Below are 22,975 nucleotides of genomic sequence, written 5' to 3' on the forward strand. Positions count from 1 at the left end.
CAGAAGCAACAAGTCCCCATATAAACCTTTTCTCTTTATAAGCTAATTGGACCGGGTATTTTTAAAACAGTAACAGAAAGCTGGCTAAACAAACTTGTTGCTAGCAAGAGGAAATGGATTTACAGACCAACATGAGTGGGTTCCAGGGGGTTCTTTATGGCTGGTTCATCATTAAATCTGAGTTACAGAGCACTCATGGGCTTCAACTACTGACGAAGGAAGACAATTGAGACAGGGACCATCTAGGGATTCCGAGTGTGCACAGATGAAGCTATTTTCTCACTTGGCCCTTGGGACAGTGTAAGACCTCAGATGCTAACATCTGATGGGCAATATTAAAATACTTTGATGATACAGATACTAGGAACATCGTGCTGTGGGGGGGGGGGGTTAGAAATAACCCTGAACTTCCATGTGGTGAGTTCATTACCACCCTGAGGAGCAGAAACCAGAACATGGAAACAATAGTAGTTGACACGAACTTCAGGGGAAATAATAATTACTTTTCATAGATTAACTATGAACAGCAGCTGCAGTCGTGAAAACACCAGGTTCCTATTCCTACAAAACCCAAATTAAAGCTCAATTCTAGACGTGGGTGGGGAGGGTATGGTGGGAACAGTGGCAAAGGAAAGGACCAAGCCCTCTTCTGCTCTCATGGTAGGAAGGCAGAGGACACCCAGGTCGAAATAACCAAGAAGCAGCAACATCCCATTTTCAAAGGGCACATAAAGATGAACCCAGATCAGCAGCTGAGTGGCGACCAAGGCTTCCCCAGGGAGGGGAATGTGAGAATGGGATCAGAGAACCAGTCTTTCACACAACAAAACTCACAGAACTGATTGACTCCCTAAGCCGTTTTTATTGAGAAAACGTAAGAAAAAGGGAGAGGGGGAGGAGATGAGAGCATCGAGCTGAGACAGAAATCACTCAGTAGTCTAAGAACAACTGACTCGGCCAGAACTGATGGAAATGGAGAGACTGGAGCAGAGAAGTGAAGACCGTCTTAGAAAACACGGGAAAAGCTCAGTGCCTGCTGCGTGGGGACAAGAGATACTGAGATGCTCAAATCTCAAGCCAGTCCGCTTGGTAAAAGGGATCTACCCACCTCATACAATGAACATATGCCCATAAACCACAGGTTCCCAACCTGTTGGTCAAGGCCCCTTTGGGGGTCAAACAACCCTTTCACAGGGTCACCTAAGACCATCAGAAAACACAGATGTTTACATTACAACTCATAACAGTAGCAAAATGACAGTTATGAAGTGGCAATGAAAATAATTTTATGGTTGGGGTCAACACAACACGAGGAACTGTATTAAAGGGTCGCAGCATTAGGAAGGCTGAGAACCATTGGTATAGACTCTGCTTTTTCAAATGATGGGGGTAGGGAAGGAGTCCTTGATTTGTACAGGGCTCTCATTTCTGTGACCTACTAATGTCCATATTGTTGTTTTAACTCTACTATATGAAGATCCTCTGGTCCCACCTTGCCAGAGATACAGCAGATTCTCTGTGAACAGTCTAGGGCGATTGGATGTCTTTGTAGGAAGTGCAGACTTTAATGTTGACAACTAAGGAGAGAAAAGAAATACCAATCTGTTGCTTCTAAAGTTACATCACAAGAGCTGTAGGCATGGCTTCATCGAGAAGTGTAACGACGCACACTTTGGAGTGTCTTCTTCATCTCTTTGTGTGTTTCAATCATTCACTCTTCACATTGATGCCATAAGCAGGTGCATGATAACCCTTCCACTATATAGATTATACAGGAGGAAGTCAGTGCACAGATCAGTTAAGTACTCTGCCTGTGGTTGCCAGAAAAAGACAGTTGGGCATGGATTCTTGGGACAGGTTTTCAAGTACATTAAAGTTGGTTCCTCACTGTTTCAAGTAAAACCAGACTTGGGTTGGGATGGTTGCTCCTTCAGCTCATTTGGCTAAAGTGATTCCGCAACTGTGCATCTAAGGGGTGGGAGTTAAAATCTAACACCCAGAGCTGTAGTATAGAGTCTCTTCGCTCCACTCACATAAACAAACTGCACCCTGACGTACTTCAAGCGCAACGCCGGGGGATCTTCTGCCGTTTTGAGTTCAGTTACATTTTAATTGGTAAAGGGAAGCGAATCAGAAAGGGCATGCATGCCTTTCTCCCATGAACTTCTCTAAAGTTAAGCATTGACAAGCAAGGAAAAAATCTCACCTGTGACTGCTCACCCAGGACGAGACACATTGTTTTGAGTTCTCTTTGTTCCTGCACTATTCAGTCTTGAATACCTCCATGCTCCCTCTCCAGTGGACTTGTGTGAATCCTGCTGGATGCTAACAGCAGAGTTTAGCATTGAACATGAAGAGTAAGTAAGACACCCTCTGTTTTCAGGTATTCACAATCCCTGGGGCTACATCCTTTGCAGCTGGAGCTGTCCATGTTAGCCCAAAATTCAGTGTCAAGGCCTTCAGAGAGCAAAGTGTTTGCGTGGCACCATTGTCCAATTCCTTTCTTCCTGATGCATGCATGTATCTAAGAGCAGTGGTTCTCAACCTGTGGGTCACGACCCCCTTGGGGTTGAACGGACCTTACACAGGGATCGCCTAAGACCACCAGAAAACACAGATATTTACACTATGATTCATAACAGTAGCAAAATTACAGTTATGGAGTAGCAGTTAGAATAATTTTATGTTTGGGGGGTCACCACAATATGAGGAAACCTATTAAAGGGTTGCAGCATTAGGAAGGTTGCGAACCGCTGCTTTAGAGGGCTGAATTTCTGAAAATGATTTTCTAAAAAGATGAATGTGAAGTATTCAGCTTACAAAGCAAAGAAAATATGCGAATACAAGTATTACATCCTTCGCCAGGTTCGGGGTGTGAGGATGATGGTGCCCCACGCCTGTAAATCAGCACTCTGGAGGCATGGGCAAATGGATCTCTGAGAGTTTGTGGTGAGCCTGGTCTACAGAGAGTGTTGCAGGACATCCAGGATAGTTACACAGAGAAACCCCATCTGCAGAAACAAACAGAACAAAAAGGAGCTGCCATGTTTTTGTTTGTTTGTTTGTTTGTTTGTTTTTTGTTTTGGTTTTGGTTTTGGTTTTTTGAGACAAGGTTTCTCTGTGTAGTTTTGCGCCTTTCCTGGAACTCACTTGGTAGCCAGGCTGGCCTCGAACTCACAGAGATCCGCCTGCCTCTGCCTCCCGAGTGCTGGGATTAAAGGCGTGCGCCACCACTGCCCGGCGTCTACGCACTTCTTTAAACTTTCTTTTTATTTATTCTGTGTCATTCACATCATGCATCTTGATCTCAATCATTTCCTGTCCCTTCGTATCCACCCTCTGCCCTTGTAGCTCCCCCCACCCCAGTAAAATTTAAGAGAAAAAAGAAGAGGGGAGAAAAGGGGAGGACCTCATCATGGAAGCTGCAGTACGACACAGTGAGTCACACGGTAAATCTTTTGCTCATATATCTTTACTTGCAAGTATTCATTGCCAAGAGTCACTGGTCTGGTCCGGGGTCTCTGGTTTCTGCTACACTATCAATGCTGGGCTCACTATTGATCCTAGAACTCCTCCTGGTTAGCCTGTTGTTGCCCTGTGTTGTGGAGATCCTGCAGCTTTGGGTCTGCAGGACGGGTCCCTTCATGTGCTCCAGCAGATCACAGATGGAGCAGATGTTGGGGTGGGCCAACCCATAGCCCTGGTTCTGGTCCTGGGTAGTTGCAGGGTTGGTCAGCCCTCCAGCTCTCCCCCATCCTCACCACCAGCGTGAACTCTCCTGCATTGCCTTGGCGAGTTCACACTTTACAGCCAGGAACAAGGGGCAGGACCGTTCTCCTGCTTTCGTGTCCTCACACCTACACCAGTACCTTCAGGCTCAGCTCTACTGTGATGTCCAAGTGTGGCGTAGGGGCCACTCTCTTGAGTCCTGCAGCAGATGAGGGGCAGGGACAGCTCCCGCTCTTAATGACCTCAGGGCCAACTCTCCCACCTGTCTCAGGGGTTTCTATGCACTTTTCACCCTTGAACATACATACATACATACATACATACATAAATAGATAAATAAACAAACAAATAAATAAATAAATAATAAAACAAAACTGAATCTTCTCTAGTTTAGGTGCAATTCATTTTTTACAGTATTTTATTTTATAATTAACTTAATTTTACATATCAGCCACAGATTCCCCCCTCCTCCCTCCTCCCAACCCTCTCCCCCAATACACCCCCCACTTCCACCTCCTCCAAGGCAAGGTCTCCCCTAGGGAGTCAGCCCAGCCTGGCAGACTCAGCCAAGGCAGGTCCAGTGCCCTCCTCCCTACACCAAGACTGAGCAAATTGTCTAATCATATGCCCCAGGTTCCAAAAAGTCAGCCCATGCACCAAGGACAGGTCCCAGCTCCACAGCCTGGGGCCTCCCAAACAGTTCAAGCTCATCAACTGTCTCACTTATCCAGAGGGCCTGGTCCAGTTCCATGGGGGTTCCTCCGCATTGGTTCACAGTTCATGTATTTCCACTAGTTTGGCTATTTGTCCCTGTGCTTCCTCCAAACATGGTCTCAACATCTCTCTATCATCAATCCCTCCTCTCTCTCGCTGATTGGACTCCCAGAGCTCCACCTGGGGCTCGGCCGTGGATCTCTGCATCCGCTTCTATCAGACACTGGATGAGAGTTCTATCTTCAACAAATGGTGCTGGCATAACTGGATGTCAACATGCAGAAGACTGGAAATAGATCCATATCTGTCACCGTGCACAGAACTTAAGTCCAAGTGGATCAAAGACCTCAACATAGATCCAGCTACTCTGAACCTGACAGAAGAGAAAGTAGAAAGTAGTCTTGAACCCATTGGCATAGGAGATCACTTCCTAAATATAACACCAGCAGCACAGACACTGAGAGAAACAATTAATCAATGGGACCTCTTGAAACGGAGAAGCTCTTGTAGGGCAAAAGACACGGTCAATAAGACAAAACGACAGCCTACAGAATGGGAAAAGACCTTCACCAACCCCACATCTGACAGAGGGCTGATATCCAGAATATATAAAGAACTCAAGAAATTAGACATCAAAATACCCAACAGTCCAACCAAAAAATGGGCTATAGAGCAATTCATTTTATCAATATCCTATTAAGCAATATCCTAGTGAAGAAAGCAAATATTTAAAATAAAATGTTCAGAACCTCTGGGATCTCAAAAGTGGTTTAGAGTCATCGTAAAGGAAATTTCCAAGTCTCCTCTGCTTGGTCCAATGTTTAGGGTTGTTTATTTGTCTGTATGTCATTTTTTAGGTATCTCTCTTATGTGTATGCATATAGATGTTTCCATGTGTATGGGCATGTGTGTGAGGTGCATGTACACATGGTTACACACACATGTGGAAGCCCAATGTGAGCCTTTGGGTGCCTCCCTTGATCATTCTTCATTTTATTCACTGAGGCAAGTTCTCTCCATTGAACATAGAGCTCACTGGTAAGACATCGTGCCATATTCTATTACACCATGGCCCAGTAGATCTTCTGCCCACTACATCACCTGATACAGAAGCTGTATTCCTCAATGCCAAGAAGCATGTGTGAAGGGAAGAGAGGGCTCTTCAGAGAGAGAACTTACACCTCAGAGTCGCTGTTTGGATGACTGGTTTACTATCCATCTTGGAAATAATTTTCTTTTATTCAGGCATGCGATACGCACCTATGATTCCGGCACTCAACTGACTGAGGTGAGGGGATTGCTACGAGTTCCTGGGCAGCCCACCAGGCTACTCTGGTGAGACCTTGTTTCTAAAACTTGCAGAGAAGGGGCTGGGGCGATGGCTCAGCGGGTAGGAAGCACTGGCTGTACATGCACAAGGACCCAAGTTCAAGTCCCTAGAACCCACATCAAAATCTGGGTGTGGTCATCCAGGCAACTATAACCCCAGTGCCGAGAGAAGGGAGTTGAGACAGGAGGATTGCTGGGTAGGGCTTAGTGGTCACCAGCCTAACTCTAGGTTCAGCAAGAGACCCTGTCTCAAGAGAATAGAGAGCAATGGCAGGACATGAGATACCCTCCTCTGGCTTCATGTGCACATGGACTTGTGTGCACACATGTAAGTCCCACACACATAGACCACACACCCTTACATACACACAAACAAAGTAAATAATTGGTTTTAAAAAGTTGGGTGTGGGGCTAGCTATATGGCTCAGCGGGTAATGGAGCTTGCTGGCAAAGCCTGACTACTTCACTTCAATCCTTGAAACACACTTGGTGGAAGGAGAGAACCGAGTCCTGCATGTCGTCCTCTCACATCCACACAGGCATTGTCACATAGGCGCGCGCACACACACAAAATGTAATTTAACGGGAAAAAAAAAACTTAAAAGAAAAAAAGCTGAGCGTGATGACTCACTCCTGTCATCCCAGACAGACTAAGAATTCAAGGTCGGCTTTGGCTATGTACCAAGTTTGAGACCAGTCTGGGTTGCATGAGACTATGTCTCAAAATCACATCAAATCAGTAACGTCTGCTATAATGAAAACTTTAGAACACTTTGTTGCTCCTTTTGGTTCCTGGATGAAAGCCCTCTGTTCTGATTTTCACTCAAGAATAAAGATAGCAGGGAACAGGGGGACCAGATGTCTTCTCCTCCTGCTTCGAGCCCCTAAAAGATTCAGATGGGATGAGTAAGTCGTGGTTTTGTAATTAAAATGTGGGCCACTGTCCACGTTTGATAAGACTTCTTTAAAATGACAGCTGAAGTGAATGTACGTCTCTGGCTCAGGACCTACTACACTTTGGAAAGTGTGGTGAGAACAGAGGCCTGAATAATTCATCCAACACCACCCCGGTGGCCCCAACTGCTACATGCTGAGTCTTGCTGAGGGCTTTTCCGGCCCTTTCTTTCCAACTAATTATCAGTTTTTCTACAACATCTTCACTGCTGGTAGCTGATAAGACCTTGTATCAGCCACCTTTCCACTGCTATGACAAAATACCTGAGGTACTCAGGCTAATACCTGAAAAGGTTTGTGTTAGCTTGCATTTTCAGAGGTTTCCATTCATGATTACTACCCTGTCACTGTGGGCCTTTGGCAACTATATGGTAAAGGAGGCCTGTTCACCTTACAGTGACAGGAAGCCAAGACAGAAAAGGAACAAGGACCCCAATATCCCCTACAAGGACAATAGCCCCAATATCCCCTACAAGGACAATAGCCCCAATATCCTCAAATGACCTAACTTCCTTCTAGTGAGCAACCTACCTCTTAAAGGGTCCACACTCTTCAGGAGAACTACAGATAGGCTGGGGACCATGCCTTTAATATATAGCACTGTGAAGATCCAAATAACAGGGGATATCATTTACTATTAAACACAACAAAGTCACCATGAAAGTATCATAAAGAACCAGTTTTTTTATAGAAATCCACCATGCTCTCTCTATCTCTGTGAATATCTTTGTGATAGTGGTTTGTGGCAGTGCTTTCTAATGAATCTGTCGTTTGTTAATGCAACAGGATCCCATCCTGGCACCTGGCACTTTATAAACACGGCAAGTACGAGGTCAACCCAGTATCTAAAATAAATAACAAACCAAGAGTTGTTGACACAGACCAGGACCAAAGCACACCAGAGACCTTAAGGCTTTTAGAAGCCCCCCATCCTCCAGCCAAATGACACATGGAGACTGGCATCTTGCCAGAGTATGTTCTGGAGTTAACGTCATCTGCTTGGGTGGAGCAGAGACTTCCGTTTTAATGATCATGAAACTATGGAAAATAAAGAAAATTACAAGCCATTGAAGGCAATCCACATATTTAGAACAACTGATTTTTAATGCACTATTTCGATGCCTGGTTAATTAGCTGTCATACAGTAGTGTCAATGGGTCGTCTGGGCATCAGGAACAGCTAGCATTTGTAGAGGGCTTTGTTTGCGCTTTTTTTTTTTTTTTTTTTTTTTTTTTTAGAACTTCAACTTTTCTGACTGTTCTCTCCTCTCCTGCTTTGAGCTCCCCCAAATGCAGACTGTGGTACAGGGTTCTTGTCGTTTGGAAAGTGACAGAAACTCTGACAGGGGTGTGAAGAACTGAGACAGAGAAGAGAACCAAGGAAAGCTGCCTTTCCAAGCTGGCCACCTCTGTGTGTGGGGTGGAGCTTAATCCTGCATATATATGGAGAGACAGAGACAGAAGAAAGGAAGAGAGATATCTATGGAACACACCCCTGAATCATCTCACCCACAGGTGACAGACTAGCACACACTGGTCAATATTTAACAGCTAGCTCTGAGGGAGGGTGGGGGGGCTCTGACTCGCAGTGCCTGCCAGTTTCTGCTGTGTATGTATCCCCATGATAGCCAAGTTCCAGCTGCCCAAGCACTAGCTCTATCTAGACTTGGAATTAGGAAGAAGTGTGCACTCTAAGATCTCATCAGTTGGTACCAGCCAGCTCCAAGGCACTACCTCTGTTCCTGTCACTAGCTGAGGCCTGCCCAGGGTAAGAGGCCACTTCCGGCTTGCCGTACAGTCAGCAAAGCAACCCTCAGGGGCCCGAGAGATGCAGGCACTGCCGTGGAACCCGCTGTGTGTGCACCAGAGAGGAGATATGGGGGAGAGAAAACAGGGAAGCCTCCCATGGTGACGGCTACCTCACCCTATTAGTGGTGGGTGAAGGGTATGTAGCTCATTGATATGAAGGTCCACTGCTTGTCAGGGGAGAGCTGATGCAGACACAGGCCTGTCAGGTACCACAACCCACTTGTCCACGGGGTCATGCTCCTTCTGCCGGCAAAAGCTGTAAGTCTCATCACACGTGAGCGGACAAAGAAAATTCTATTGCATTACTTCAGCAAGATGACCATATCAAGTATATTGAGTGATGGCTCAAGACAATAAAATAGCTTAATTCCTGGGAAGAAATTAAACTGTCCTCCATCCGTACACCCACGGATCCTTTTGTTCTGTGATTCTGCAACTGCTGAACCATTGTGGTTATCTGCATCCAGATGTGCCGTTTCTCCAAACCACAGCTCGAATACTTAGCTGCAAGGCATTATGGGATACCCAGGCCCTGGCAAGGCAATTAGTTGCTTCCTCATTGTGCCTGGTAGTGGATGGGGAGAGAATTTTATGAGCAACTGTCTCTACCATCCTTTTTCATAGGCCATTTATGCTAAGATATTATTTTCCGGTTCTTTTTATAATGAATTTTAAGATCCATAGTGATTTGGAAGTTCTGTCTTTGAAGTCTTATGTCTGGTCAGAATTTTGTTTTTCAAATAGGAGGTTTGGTTCAACTTTGAATTTAGGTTAAAAAAAAAAAAAAAAAAAAGACCATAAAGTGTAGTATCCTGTTCCCCATTCAAAGGTTTTTTTGGGTAAAGAGCCTCTTGGTTTAACTTTTACTTGAGAAGTTTAAGGAGCCACTAGGGAATTATATCTACACTGAGACGAGGCCTTTGAAAGGGCCCATGAACGTGCTTATGTCTATTAAGAAAACAATAGCAACTAACTTCAGAAGGACATCAAAGCAGCTTTGAGGTTAAAGGAATGTGTTGGGAAAACAGACTAAGTTCCAATCTTACATCTTCTAGTTGCTAGCTGAATATCCTTGGCTGAGTTACTTGCCCTCTCTGTTTCATGTCTGTAAAATGCAAGTGATTACAATACCTACGTCAGAGAGTTACTATGTAGACTAAATGTTAATGATATGATGCACTTACCACTGCCCTGGCACACCGTAAGTACTCAATAAACATTTATAATTATATTTAATAATATTCAGCACCTGCTCTCTAAAAACATTTAGAATCCTCTTGCTCTATCCTTTGAACTGTGTTTGTGTTTTAGAGATTTTTTCCCCCTAGGTTTCTATTCCATATGTCCACTGACTTTTGTCTTTATGAACCACAGTACCACCTGAACCCCAAGCCATTTTTCAAAGTTCTGCTTCCTGTGGTGACTCCCACTGTCCTCACTGAGGGCCGGGGGGGGGGTGGGGGGGGCTGCATCAGCTCCTGGTTCCAGAGGCCTTTCTCCCGTCCTTGTGAAGAATGAATTTCACACACATGAGTGGCATTCTCCTCCTGCCTCCCTCCACCAACAGTCCCACAGGCTCCAGAAGAGAAGCTTTAAGTCCTGCGTTCACCACTCTTTATCTTCCTTAAGCTTTCCTGGGGATTCACTGTAAATCTCTCTGCCCGTCAATCTCTCCTCGCCACCAATTATCCTCAAAAGAGACCGTGAGAAGGGCTGTGGAGAATGCCTGTCACATGAGTAGAAGGACCTGAATCTGATCCCGAGCACTCAAGGACAAGCCAGGCATGACTGTAACTCCAGGGCTGGGAGGAGGAGGGCAGGGGTGGAGGCGAGAGATCCCTGGAGCTCACTGGCCAGCCAGCCTGGCCAGATCAATAACCTCCAGGTTCAGTGACCCTGTCTCATTAAATAAAATGAAAAGCAATAGAAGAAGACAACTCATATCCACTTCTGGCCTCCACACACGTTTGCACATGTGCCCACATATACACGCCCACACCCCACATACATGCGTCATTACACACAGAAAAGACAATTAGATTATGTATAAACAAATCCTGAGTGTTTTCTAAACTGAATTCACAAATTTGTAAATGAAGCAATATTACGAGGAAATTTCATGTTTGTCCCCGGTGGGGGTGGGGGTGGGGGCGCAGGGAGAGGAGTTCAGGGGTATATCCTAAGAACTTTTATACAGGGTTTTGTAACCACCTAAATCAGCTCCTACTTATTGAGTATCTGCTAGCTAGAACCCCTGGGGAGGTTGAGTGAGGACGGTGAAGAGGGCATGCCTCCCAGGTACAGCTTAGTAGCAGTTGGAAATGTGGACCTGTACAAAAGCAGCCCTAACACAAGAAGATTTTGTAAGTTGCCCCAGACAACAAGCGCTATCTCATCTTCTCTACTCCAAGAACCCAGAAGAATGCCCGGCCCTTAGCAGGTGCCCAGCAGTGCCTCCCTCAGACCTGGGGGAAACTCTGCACTTGACCTTCTGCTTTAGAGTGTGCTGGGTGTCCCAAATTTGGAAAAGCAAATTTATTAAAGGACCACGGTGCTGTCACACAGTGGTGGCTCAGCATAACCCATCACCCCAACCATACGCCCCACAAAACCCCAGGGAAGTGTTACTTCACAGGCTTGCCTATAACTGGAAAGGACCAAGGTTCACAGATGTGCTGCTGACGCTGGAGAACATCGGCTTGTAATCAGGTGGGGTGTCACTGGTTGAAGTGTTTAGTAAGAAAATAAATGATTGATGTATTAACTTGCCAAATTAATCTCTTAAAATAGTAGAAAGCTGGTGGATTCTGGAATAACGGCACAGAGCACCCTAGTCGCCTGAGGGTTGGAACTCTTGCTTCTCTCTGTGGCCCATTTTGTGAGTTCCCAAAACTATTCACACATCAGTAATATTCACATCTGTACACAAATGCTAAAGAACGGAGTTGGAGAGATGGCTCAGGGGTTAAGAGCACTTGCTGCTCTTGCAGAGGACCTGGGTTCAATTCCCTGTACCTACCACAAGGCAACTAACAACCATCTATAACTCCAGTTCGAGGAGATCTACTACCCTCGTCTGATTTCCACAAGCACTGCACACATGTGGTGCACACACACACACACACACACACACATAGGCAAAATACCCATACACATAAAATACAAATAAAGCTTTTAAAAAATGCTAAGGATAATTTTATAATATTGAGAACTATGTATACTTAAATGTCTATTTGTGTGACTAAAACAAAACATATGAAATGTGTTGCTCTTCTATACATTGTTAACTATGTGGCTGTGTATTGGTGGAATTATAGTTGTATTCTAATAAAATATTTAATAGCATTCAATTTTCAAGAAGTTATAGTACCAGCTCATTTAAATAATTATTCAAATTTTTACTAGCCATGAACTTTGTATTTTAAGCTTAATTTTGCCTTTTAAAAATCATAACAAAGTTAATTTAAAGATAAAACTAATACTTTATTGAATTGTCTTCATGAATTTAACATAAATTATGTGAAATGTAATTAGTATGTTTAAAAATAAAAGCTTCAACATCATTTCATAAAACTGGGCAGGGTGGCATACACATGTAATGCCTCTGAGCACCAGAAGCAGGAAGAAGATTGACACAAGTTTGAGGATATCCTGGCCTACATAGTAGTGAGTTAGAGGCTAGCCAGGGCTCTATAGCAAAGCTCTGCCTCAGAAAGCTAGGCAATTTTCATTTTCAAAATTTTAAAATTATGCATGACTTTATTCCTCATGCCAATACAATCAGCCCATCAGTGGAAAACCCAGACGTATGCAGCTAAATACAACCATCTCTGGTACGTTGTCACACCAGTTGAGGTAGTCTGAATGTAATTCGCTATTAGGGAGTGTGGACTTGTTGGAGTGGGGGTGGCCTTGTTGGAGGAAGTGTGTCACTTTGAGGTCTCATATATGCTCAAGTTACCGCCCAGTGTATCACACCACTTCCTGTGTTGTCTGCAAGATGTAGGACTCTCAGCTCCTTCTCCAGCACCATGTCTGCCTGCACACCACCATGCTCCCCGCCATGATGATAACGGACTGAACCTCTGAAACTGTAAGCCACCACCTCAATTAAATGTTTTCTTTTATAAGAGTTGCTGTGGTGATAGTGTCTCCTCACAGCAACAGGAACCGTAAGACACTCATCATATCAAAACTTAAAGTTGCAAACGAAGTTCAATTATGTATTTATAAAAAAAAAATTCAGTTCAGGTAGGAGCCTCAGGAATGTATTTACTGTTGACTCAGAGATTACCTCTGAAGTAATTAAAGATGTGTGGGGTCATCTTTTGTACTGCTGCTCTGTTCTTGATGGTATCAGAAGGGTGAGAGTTTGGGCATGAAGTGGAATTGTTTTCTTTTCTTTTCTTTTTTCTTTCTTTCTTTCTTTCTTTTTTTTTTTTTTTTTTTTGTTGTTGTTTTTCAAGACAGGGTTTCTCTGTGTAGCTTTGCGCCTTTCCTGGAACTCACTCTGTAGCCCAGGCTGGCCTTCAACTCACAGAGATCCGCCTGCCTCTGCCTCCCAAGTGCTGGGATTAAAGGCATGCGCCACCACCGCCGCTGGGCGGATTTATTTTCAGAAGGTCTTTTCAGGAGAAGAGGGTCCGGGGGAAAAAGCATGGAAGAACTCACCTGACGTGCAGTGAGGGGAGAATGGACAGTTGATGGTAGTGGGTTAGAGATGTGGACGCTTGGCGTGCCATACAGGTAGAAGCCATGATCTTTGATCTCTGGGCTATTCCTGTGACAGGCATGAAAGAGTAGGTTCTATACTCTGTGCTGAGGTGAACCGTGAAAGAGTTTGAGGAAAGGAAACAGAATCAGAATGATAGCTAAGAAAGACACTCTGATCACAGTCATCAAAATTTATTTGAAAGGATAGACTCCTAGACGTAGAAAAGCTGAGTTACTAAATTATATGTTACTAACATATCTGCCATTTCTTCTGTTTTCTGAATATATACAGGTGGATATTTTTTGTCATATACCAATATGCCCTAATCAGACATTCTGCAGTCCATAAAACTCACAATTAGACATGACAGTCACAGAACTTGCTGTGTGTTACAGTAGCCACGAGCAACATGTGCATCTGTGATGGTTCTTGGCCTCCCTGAAACTGCAACCCTCTAATACAGTTCCTCAGGTTGTGCTGACTCCCAACCATAAAATTATTTTTGCTGCTACTTCATAACTGTAATTGTTGCTACTGTTAGGAATCGTAATGTAAATATGTGATATGATGTCCTGAATGGGGTCTCGACCCACAGGTTGAGAACCAGTGATCTAGCGGGCTAAAAGCCTGGAGTCTGAGCTAAAATGTTTGAGAATGTTTTATATCCTATAAATATAAAACACACCAGTTCCGATTAAGAAGATGACACATATCATTAACAATATTTTGTGTATTGTGTGAATATCCATTTAAATATTTAGGGTATAAATACATTGCTGAAATGAATTTTACTATTTTACTCACTCCTAAGTGTGACTAATAGAAAACTAAAATTGTCTGTGTTGCTTGAATGTGTTTTGCATTATATTTTACTGAATATCAATCTTCTAGTGGATAACAATGTTGCATACCTTACAATTTTGGCCTCAAATTGGAAGAGAGAGAGAGAGAGAGAGAGAGAGAGAAGAGAGAGAGAGAGAGAGAGAGAGAGAGAGAGAGAGAGAGAAAGCCACCACAAGGCATAATGACACACTTGTAATCCCAGCACCTAGAAGGGGGAAGACCAGAGGATAATAAATTTGAACCCACCCTGGGCTACCAAGCAAGACCCTGTCTCACAAATAAATCCTCTTCCATCAGGAACCAATTTGGCTCATTCAAATGATTTGAAGATTAGGGCATGTTAGACAGATAAAATTTTGCTATGGAGGATGACTAAATTTAGTAACTCTCTACCCTGACATAGTGGCCCACACCTTTAGTCCCAGCACTCAGGAAGCAGAGGCAAGTAGATCTCTGTGAGTTCAAGGCCAGTCTAGTCAATGCAGTGAGTTTCAGGACAGCCAGAGCTACCCAGTAAGACCCTGTCTCTAAAATAAATAAATCAATAAATAAATTTCCCCTTTATTCTTAAGTTTAAAATCTCTTTGACTATTTTTCATCAGCATAAAATTTACTTTCTGGTTTTAGTTACCATACAGGTAAATGCATGGGAATTCTGTAGATATTCCCTACTCAAAAGGAATTATACGCATGCATGTACCTTAGCCGTTTTTACTCTCATTTAAATAGCAGGGCTTTGTTTTGTTCACTTTGCTGGTTTGGCGTTAGGATTTGGTGGTGGGATCTTGGGGTTTTTAATTGTTGTTGTTTTTCTAGTGTAGGACCTCTGCTTATACTTCCTTGTATCCACCTCACAGTTCACCCTGCCTACAAATTGCATTGTCTTTATAAGCTGGTATTCATAGACACTTGCAAAGCAAATTCTTCTAAATGGGAATACTCTCTTCCCCATATTTTATATAACAATCATAACCACAACTGATTTGACAGCGAATATTTTCCATGCCTTGCCCTCATTCATTCTTTGAAACACTTAGTTCAGCTTTCATTGACAACTTTCATTTTTCATTCATACTCCTATTTTATCGCTCTGATAATCAATTGAATAATATCTCATTAAGTTTCACAAGGGCGGTTGTAATAGGTGTCGTCAGGTGTGACAACTTCACTGGGTTCTCATGGGCCCTGTAACTCACCTAGTGTGAACAGAAGTGTGCAAGTACACTCCTGGCACAGGCGCTGAGTATTTACTGCATGCTGGCTTCCCTCGGATGTTCCATGGCACACCACCACGCCAGAAACAGCTGGTGTGTGCAACGGATGAACTAGTCATGTGGACACTAGATTTGCTACCTACAGTGTCCACAGATGACTTAAAACATCTGGAGTCACCTGGGTAACAGTGGGGGGAAAGGCCTAACAACAGTGTCTCAGCATGAACAAAACAAGATCTGGCTTCACTTCTCTAGTAAGTATCCAAAATAAATATTTATTTGAAAAAGCATGACAAAATGCCAGCTTTTATCTTAGTCTCAAGGTAGTACTCTTAAAAAATTCTTATTTTTACTTATGTGTGTGTGTGTGTGTGTGTGTGTGCGCGCGCGCGCGCACATATATGCTGTGTGTGCAGATGCCCAAGAAAGCCTGAGAGGGTGTTGGATCTCCTGGAGCTGGAGTTATAGGTGGTTGTGAACTGGGTGCCGGGAACCAAGCTCAGGTCTTCTGGAAGAGGAACCAAGTTCAGGTCTTCTGGAAGAGCAGCAAGCACGCTGATGTAACGGGAGCCATCTCTCCAGCCACTCATTCTCACTCTTGGCTTTCTTCCTCACAGACGGATCTCACAAACATATGAGCATATGTCAGTCAGCCTGACAAACACCCACCAGTAAAAATATTTGTAGATGAAAACATTTCATTCCCCGATACCCCGCGGAGAGGAACAAAAAGTCTTGCCTGTGCAAAGGAGGAGCTGAGTAAATACAGGCCGAAACAGTCTGCTAGCACATAGGTCTTTCCATTTTCACGCCCTGATATTCGCGCACAATGAGGAAATGCCCCGTGTTTATCCTCCAAATGAACTTGGTGGAGCAGCTCGAGTGTGACTTGGGCCATTCCCGGCAGCCCTCTGTGGGAGCGGCGACCTGGAATGCTCGGTGTAAAAGTTACTGAAACGGTCGGTGTACAGGAAATCACTGCTAAGTGTAAGTCCAAGTGAGACTGGAAACCAGGAGGTTGGGAATCCTAGCTGTGGAGAAACGAGGGGGAAATTCATGGCGTCAAATTTATGCCATGCAGAGCCTACAGCAGCCTGCCGTTTGACATATGCCTCTGAGCAGGAATACAGCGCAGGATCCAAACAGTGCCAAACCAGGGGGGAGGTGGGGGTAGTGTGTGTGTGTGGTGGAGGGGGGAGACACTTAACCATGCTTAAGACTCAGAAAGTTGGGTAGGAACCTATCCAGTCAACTGCTCTCAAAGAAGACTTTATATCAACAATATAGTAGAGGGAAGACTTCCTTAGTCAATCTGATCCTTTGACTATCTCTGTAGGAAAATTGTGTGTCCGTGTGTCCATGCGAAATGACAACCGGAATACGTCCATGAAAGGCTAAAGGAAATGGAACTCAGAACACCAGAAACTATGGGAAAACAGCGCTTAAATTTCCCCACCGAGTTATGTGGAGGCCAGAGAACTGTAATTAATCATTTGTGCTTCATTTGATGCTCCTCATTTTTGACAGTTCAACTACTGTACAAATAAAGAGGCAAAAGTCACCTTTTCTTATTGTTTTACTTTGCCACTCAGGCCAAACTTTCAAAGCTGGTCCAAAGATGAAGGCTAAAGGCCTGCCCTGGCTTTTCTCACTTATAGGTACCTATGAGTGTGCCAGTTTCAAGTTTATTTTAGATCTCAGTAGAAACCAGGGAAGCTAATCCTTTTCAATTTAGGATTTGGTGGGTGTGGCGATCTAGGAAGACCTGGGAAATAACTACTGTTTGGTTTGGATGTTATGCTTGTCTACCATTAAAAGAGCATATAATTATAGCCTAAATGTAGACCTGGAGCTTGAACAGACTAATCTAAACTTTCAAAACTTGTACCTTTTAATGTTAACCATTGAAAAGTATAGTACGCCAGATGTTGTAGCACTGTTAAAAAACATTGAGCTTAAGTTGAAGTCAGGACCTTAATAAAAATCCCCTTTTGTATCCCCTTGCTCTCCAGCTGGCATTATGCACCTGACGGGGTGGGGGCTTCATCTGATCCATTTTAGAGAAGCTAAATGAATTATTGTAGATAGCTCAGTCTTTTGCCTAAATGCAGGAGCGCTCCCCGCTTTCTCCGCGAGAGAAACCCTTCTTGCCCCTCCCCCACGCCTCAGTTCTTAACGTTTCACAAAACAAATCTAGAGCTCCTGGGTTCTGCCAGATTGCCTATTCTAGACAAAGTAGCTAGAGGAAAACAAGGGGCGGCGAGATAGAGACCTAGCAGCTCTCTCTCCCGCAGAAAAGTGGTCCGGGAAAAAAAAAAAAATCACTATCTGGTACAGACTGCTCTTCCTATCCCCAGCGCCTTCTCCGGAAAGGCTCTCTCTCTCTCGGGCAGTGGAAAGGCAAGGGACACCGCGTAGGACAACCTGGGAGCGGCAGGGGGTGGGGGACCCCGGAACCCGGTCTGTCACCTGACTGCCAGGAAGACGGACGTGCGGCGGGGAGCATCGAAGGGGAGGGTGGGGAGGGGAGGCGCTGGTGGAAGATGGCAAGATCCAGCGCTTCCTGGCACAGCGCTGGCTCCTTCCCGAGACGTGCTCTCCCGCTTTCGGTCGGTGCCTGCCTTTCCAAGACCGGGGGGCGAGGAACCGCTGGCAGAGACCCGGGTTGGTCCCGCTGCGTAGCCGGCGGGAGTGGGGGGGAGGGTGTCCCAAACCAACGGTTTCAGCCGCGCACCAGGCAGTGCAGGAAATCTCAAGTCGTGTTATTTGTGGCGCGAGGGCGGGCCAAAGCAAGAGGTCTGCTTTCCAAACAGAAGGCGTTCGCGTCCCTCCGGTGAACGACGACCTTTTTTTTTTTTTTTTTTTTTTTTAAGTCTGCGGCAGGCGACAGTCCCGGGCGCCGCCACCACCTGCGCGTCGGCGCGCCGGCGGTGCGCGCGGGGGATCGTCCCCCCCCCACCCCTCTCCCGTCCCCAAGAGCTCGCCGCTAAGCGCGTGCAGTGACAGGCTGGGAGTCCTCCCGCTCGCGTCCCCTTCCAGCGCCACCGACTCCAGCCCCGATTGCCGCTTGCTCAAGGGGTGGGCGAGCTCCCGCCGAGCCGCGCGTCCCCCCCTCTACTCCCCCCTACACACACACCCTCTCCCCCGCCGCCCCGCAACTACCTGGCCGCAGCGGGCTCGCGGCGCACAGCGCCCCGCGCGGCCCCGGCCCTCCCACCTGCGCCCGCTCGCCCGCTCGCTCACTCGCTGCGCGCTCCCGGGCTCCCGGCGGCGCGGCCCCGCGCGCGCGCGCCCGCGCCCCGCCCGCCCGCCCTCCCGGCCGCCGCTCCGCCCGCCCCCTGCGCTCTCCCCGCCCCCTCCCTCCCCCGCAGGCACGAGCGAATGTAGCCCGCGAGAGAAGATGGCGGCGGCGGCGGCGGCGGCGATCGCGCGTCGTCGTCGGGATTCCCGGGCGCCGCGGCGGCGAGCCCCGAGGCGGGCGGCGGCGGCGGCGGCAGCAGCGGCGGCGGCGGCGGCGGCGGAGCCCTCCAGGGAAGCGGCGCGCCCGCGGCGGGCGCGGGGCTGCTGCGGGAGACGGGCAGCGCGGGCCGCGAGCGCGCGGACTGGCGGCGGCGGCAGCTGCGCAAAGTGCGGAGTGTGGAGCTGGACCAGCTGCCCGAGCCGCCGCTCTTCCTCACCGCCTCGCCGCCCTGCCGGTCCACGTCCCCGTCGCCGGAGCCCGCGGACGCGGCTGCAGGGACCAGCGGCTTCCAGCCCGCGGCGGGATCGGCGCCCCCGGAGCGGCGGCGAGTCGCGGCGGCGCCCACCCTGCCGAGCTGGCGGCCGCGCGGGACAGCGGCGCCCGGAGCCCCGCGGGGACCGAGCCTCCCGCTGCAGCGGCCCCCTCCGGGTGAGCGGCGGGCCGGGGCCGGGAGCCGGGGCCGGGGCCGGGGCAAGAAGGGCAGGTCGGGCGGGCAATGAATGAAGCGAGCACGGAGCGCGGCTTCCGAGGCTCCGCGCGTGGGGGGCCCCCCGCGTCCCCGAGCCCTGAAGGTCGGGGCGGCGCCCGGGACGGGACGGGAACGTGCGGGGAGAGTTTGTTATTGTTTGCGGACATGTGACAGGCGTGCGAGCCGCGGTGGTGCGGGGCTCCCGGGGCCGGGCCGAGGGTCGGGAGAGCCCCACGGCGCGCAGTGAGTTGGGTAGGGGGGGGACGCGGAGCGCGAAGGTGACGGCGGTGGGTCCGCGCGCTGTGACAGCAAAGAGCCCCTCGGCCCCACGGGGACGCGCGCCCGCCGGCAGGTACTGGGCCGGGCGCAGGCGGCGCGCCCCGGGGCGGCGGCCGGGGGATTCCGGGGACTGCGAGGGGTCAACGCCTGTCAAATGGACGCGGGCGGACGCTGCGGACGGCCGGGGTGGCCGGGTCTGCGGGGACTCGTGGCTCCCCTGGCTGCGTGTCCTTGGGGATTCCTCCTGCACCTCGCCGGGCGAGAGCGCCTGGTGCCCGGAGTTTGAATCCGCCTTTGAAGTTGGCGTTTGGCGGAATGCTGTGGGCTCCAGGACCGGATGTGTCAGCCATTCAGTTTCAAAGCGCTGGGGACGGCGCCCCGCAGCCCCGCTGCGTGGCGGGGGACAGGGACGGTGCGGGGCTGCGGGCTTCGCTCGCGGGGGTCTTCCGGGGCCCCAGAAGTAGGATGTGCGTAAGATAGTTTACACCAACGGCTCTTTCTTGGGCCTCGCCCTTTTTTTTTTGACTACTGGGAATTTTTCTGTTAAAGGAAATTCTTTGAGTAGATGATACTTTTTTTTTTTTCTTTTTAATTCTGATTTAAAAATGCACAGAAGCCTAAAGTCTGGACGGATGTGTGAAGTCGCTGGGTGTGTTTTCGTGATCGTCGCCCGGTGGCCCGGTAGAATTTCTTGACGTTTACTATGGGTGGAGAGTGTTTTGTTGTGTGTCGAATCTGACAGTAGGAATCCTTGGTTTCGGTTAGTTATCTAAAGTAATTTGACCCTGTTTGTGCAGTGGAGTGTCTAAAATCCCGGTCCATGTATTACTGGGAGGCGGTTTTCTCTTCCCCAGCGCCCCCCACCCCCCGGTAGTAAAAAGTATGCCGAGCCCGGTCTGTACCCCGGCAGGCAGTATGGGAAGAAGGTAGGCAGTATCCTGCAGCTCTCGGTGTGCACAGTGGAAGTGGATACCTACCTTCCTATGGGGTTTCCTGTGTCTGCGAGGATTAGGAAAACCTAACCAGAATAAATCTTAGGTGGCAACTGTTACCATAGGTCGTCTGCAGGTGAGAGAAGAAGATAAAAAGAAGTAACTCCAGCTTTGAGGAATTAATTTTATCTAGTCCTGTGAAACCTGTTTTTTTTTTTTTATATGACAATGCAGCCTGCCTCACTTAAGCATTATAGTCAATATAATGGCCTATGCGTGTAGTATAAAAACAACTACAAGACGCCATAGAACTTTATTTAGTGTGGCCTCTGGACACGAAATCAGGACCACGGTGAAGGCCGGTAGAACTGAATGACTGAGTCATCTGGGATTCATTTTTGCATTTTCTTTTTTTTTTTTTTTCTTTTTTTTTTTTTTTTTTTTGAGAAGTGGCTTATAATTGTACAGGAGCCTTTAAAAATAAAATCTGTTAGTGAGAATGCTGTTGGTGCATCTTGAATGTCATACGTGAAGGTTTCATTTGCAGTAAACTATTGCTTCTCTATATTTTAAAATGCACTTTTAAATTTACTTCTGAAATAATAGTTGCCCCCCCCCCCGTTTTTGTAGCACTAGGTTGAAGTTTCAAATCTGCTGGTATAAAGCTTATACCACAAAGAAAAGGTATACGGAATTAATGCCGTGTATTTTGTGTTTCCTGTTACAATGCTTTATTGTTTTATCATTTAGAGTCCTGGGGAAATGATTATAAAGCAGTCATATAAAATCTCAGTTGATCAGTGCTTCCCCCTTTCCAAGTAGTTCACATTCATACTTTGAAGAGGAAAATTTAATACTAATATTTTGTGGTGTTATTCTCAGTGGTAGTAAATAAAGGGCTGAAGACCCTCTCCGTCTGTCCGAAGAACTATTGCATCGTTTTTGTTGGGTTGCTTTTTTTTTTTTTTTTAATCCAGTTTCCAAATTGGAGTCTAAAAATTGAAAGTGTAGAAAATACACATCTGTAAACGATAATGTATGGGACCTTCGTTAAAACCAAAGATTGTGTGCCTGCCCCTTCTCCTTCAGAGGAGTAACTGATGGAGGGCAGTGAACGTCTGTGCCTGTAAGTGGCGCCCAAGGGCCGGGGATTTTTTCCTTACATTACAGCTCGGGGGGCTTCTCCTTCCTATTTACTGCCTCTGAAGAGAAATTACAGAGCTGCTCTCCCTTGAGCGGGCCCTTGTGAGTCTGGCAGATATAATTACTCCATCCTATTTTTGTAGGCTTCCACCACACTATCAATTTGCTGCCCCGTGAAAGAGAGAGCAAGATAGGCCGTGCTTGTTAACGTTAGTTAGCGTTGCTTAAAACGCAAGATATTTCATAAGCCGCCTTGGCTTCCTCAGAGGCCTCAGTTTCACTTCCTTTTAGAAGCTGCTAGGCCAAAAATATAACTGACCCTTCGCTAGAAGGGAGGTATAAGAACGTTAATAATAAGCCTAAAAATAAGCCCCTTCGACCCTTGAGTGCATGGTTCTCTCAAGTCGTAGCAGTAGCCCCAGAAGGTAGCCTGGCATGAATTCCTAGGGCTCTGTACTCAGAAATTCTCTCCAGGTTTTGTTCTAAACCAGCTAAGGAAATTACTGTATTTTTAAAAGATTAACCTTATTAAATCGGACTCTGGAAGAGAGCTATCGGGCGAGAGTGGTTGCCAGCTTTGGTTTCTCTTCCTATCTGATCTTGGCAAGAGTGACTGGTCAGCCAGCATTCCTTACCATGTGATTTCCAGTACACTATAAGGACTCCAGTTTGTTAGCCAGGACCAGTTCTGTAGCAGGCCAAGCATGGGGTGTTGCATGTTTTGGAGATGGTCGCCGAACTGTGGCCCCGAAGAGTTCAAAATGTGCAGAGAAAGGGTTGTTGTGTTGTTCTCAACCGGAGCCAAAAAAAAAAAAAAGCAGCTACAGTTTGCCCAGGCTGAGTCTGCTGCTCTGTCCTTGACCCTGATGGCCAGTTCCAAAGGAAGAAGTGATGAGGGACAAGCAGTCAGGGGTATCCTGAGGAAACGCGAGGGGCATTCCACGGTGCTGAGTCAGTATTACTGCCTTGGCATTCTCTGCTCCAGGTGCTTGCTTGGGCCAGGGGTCGGTAATGTGGACGGAAGAAAGTGGGAAAACACGGCCTGGGAAAGGCTTGGTCCGTGGAGGATGCTCCTGAGCCCTGCGTCTGAGCACTTTTCCCCGTGGAGTGCTTTGTTGGGGGTCACGTGTGTCCTGTCTCTCCTTTAGACCTTCTCATCTCCCTTTAGATCGTCCTGGCCTTGCTTCATCTTTAGTTAAAAGCTAGAGTTGCTTAAGAATGTAAAAAGGGCCTGTCTCGGAGCTCAGAGGTAGAAGAATGTGTGCCCGGCCCGTAGCATGATGAGCAAGGCCTTGGGTTTGATCACTGAAATGTGCAATATTAAAAGTAACCAAGTTGTCTTTAAGAAATAATTTGAGAGCATTTTTGATCATGAAAGAAGCGAGGG

General features: G+C 47.1%; 1 protein-coding gene across 1 annotated transcript in view; it reads left to right on the forward strand.

The window, feature by feature from the left end:
• Positions 1-18,692: 18,692 nt before the first annotated feature.
• Positions 18,693-22,975, forward strand: part of Map3k1 (mitogen-activated protein kinase kinase kinase 1) — a gene marked incomplete at its 5' end in the record, with an annotated part of 65,611 nt that continues 61,328 nt past the window's right edge. Inside the window, 2 exon segments of the mRNA XM_028883566.2 lie at positions 18,693-19,082; positions 19,085-19,194. Of these exon segments, the coding sequence (XP_028739399.1) occupies positions 18,693-19,082; positions 19,085-19,194 (500 nt within the window).

The sequence above is a fragment of the Peromyscus leucopus genome, chromosome 11 (assembly GCF_004664715.2).
Source record: "Peromyscus leucopus breed LL Stock chromosome 11, UCI_PerLeu_2.1, whole genome shotgun sequence".
In the NCBI taxonomy this organism is placed as follows: domain Eukaryota; kingdom Metazoa; phylum Chordata; class Mammalia; order Rodentia; family Cricetidae; genus Peromyscus; species Peromyscus leucopus.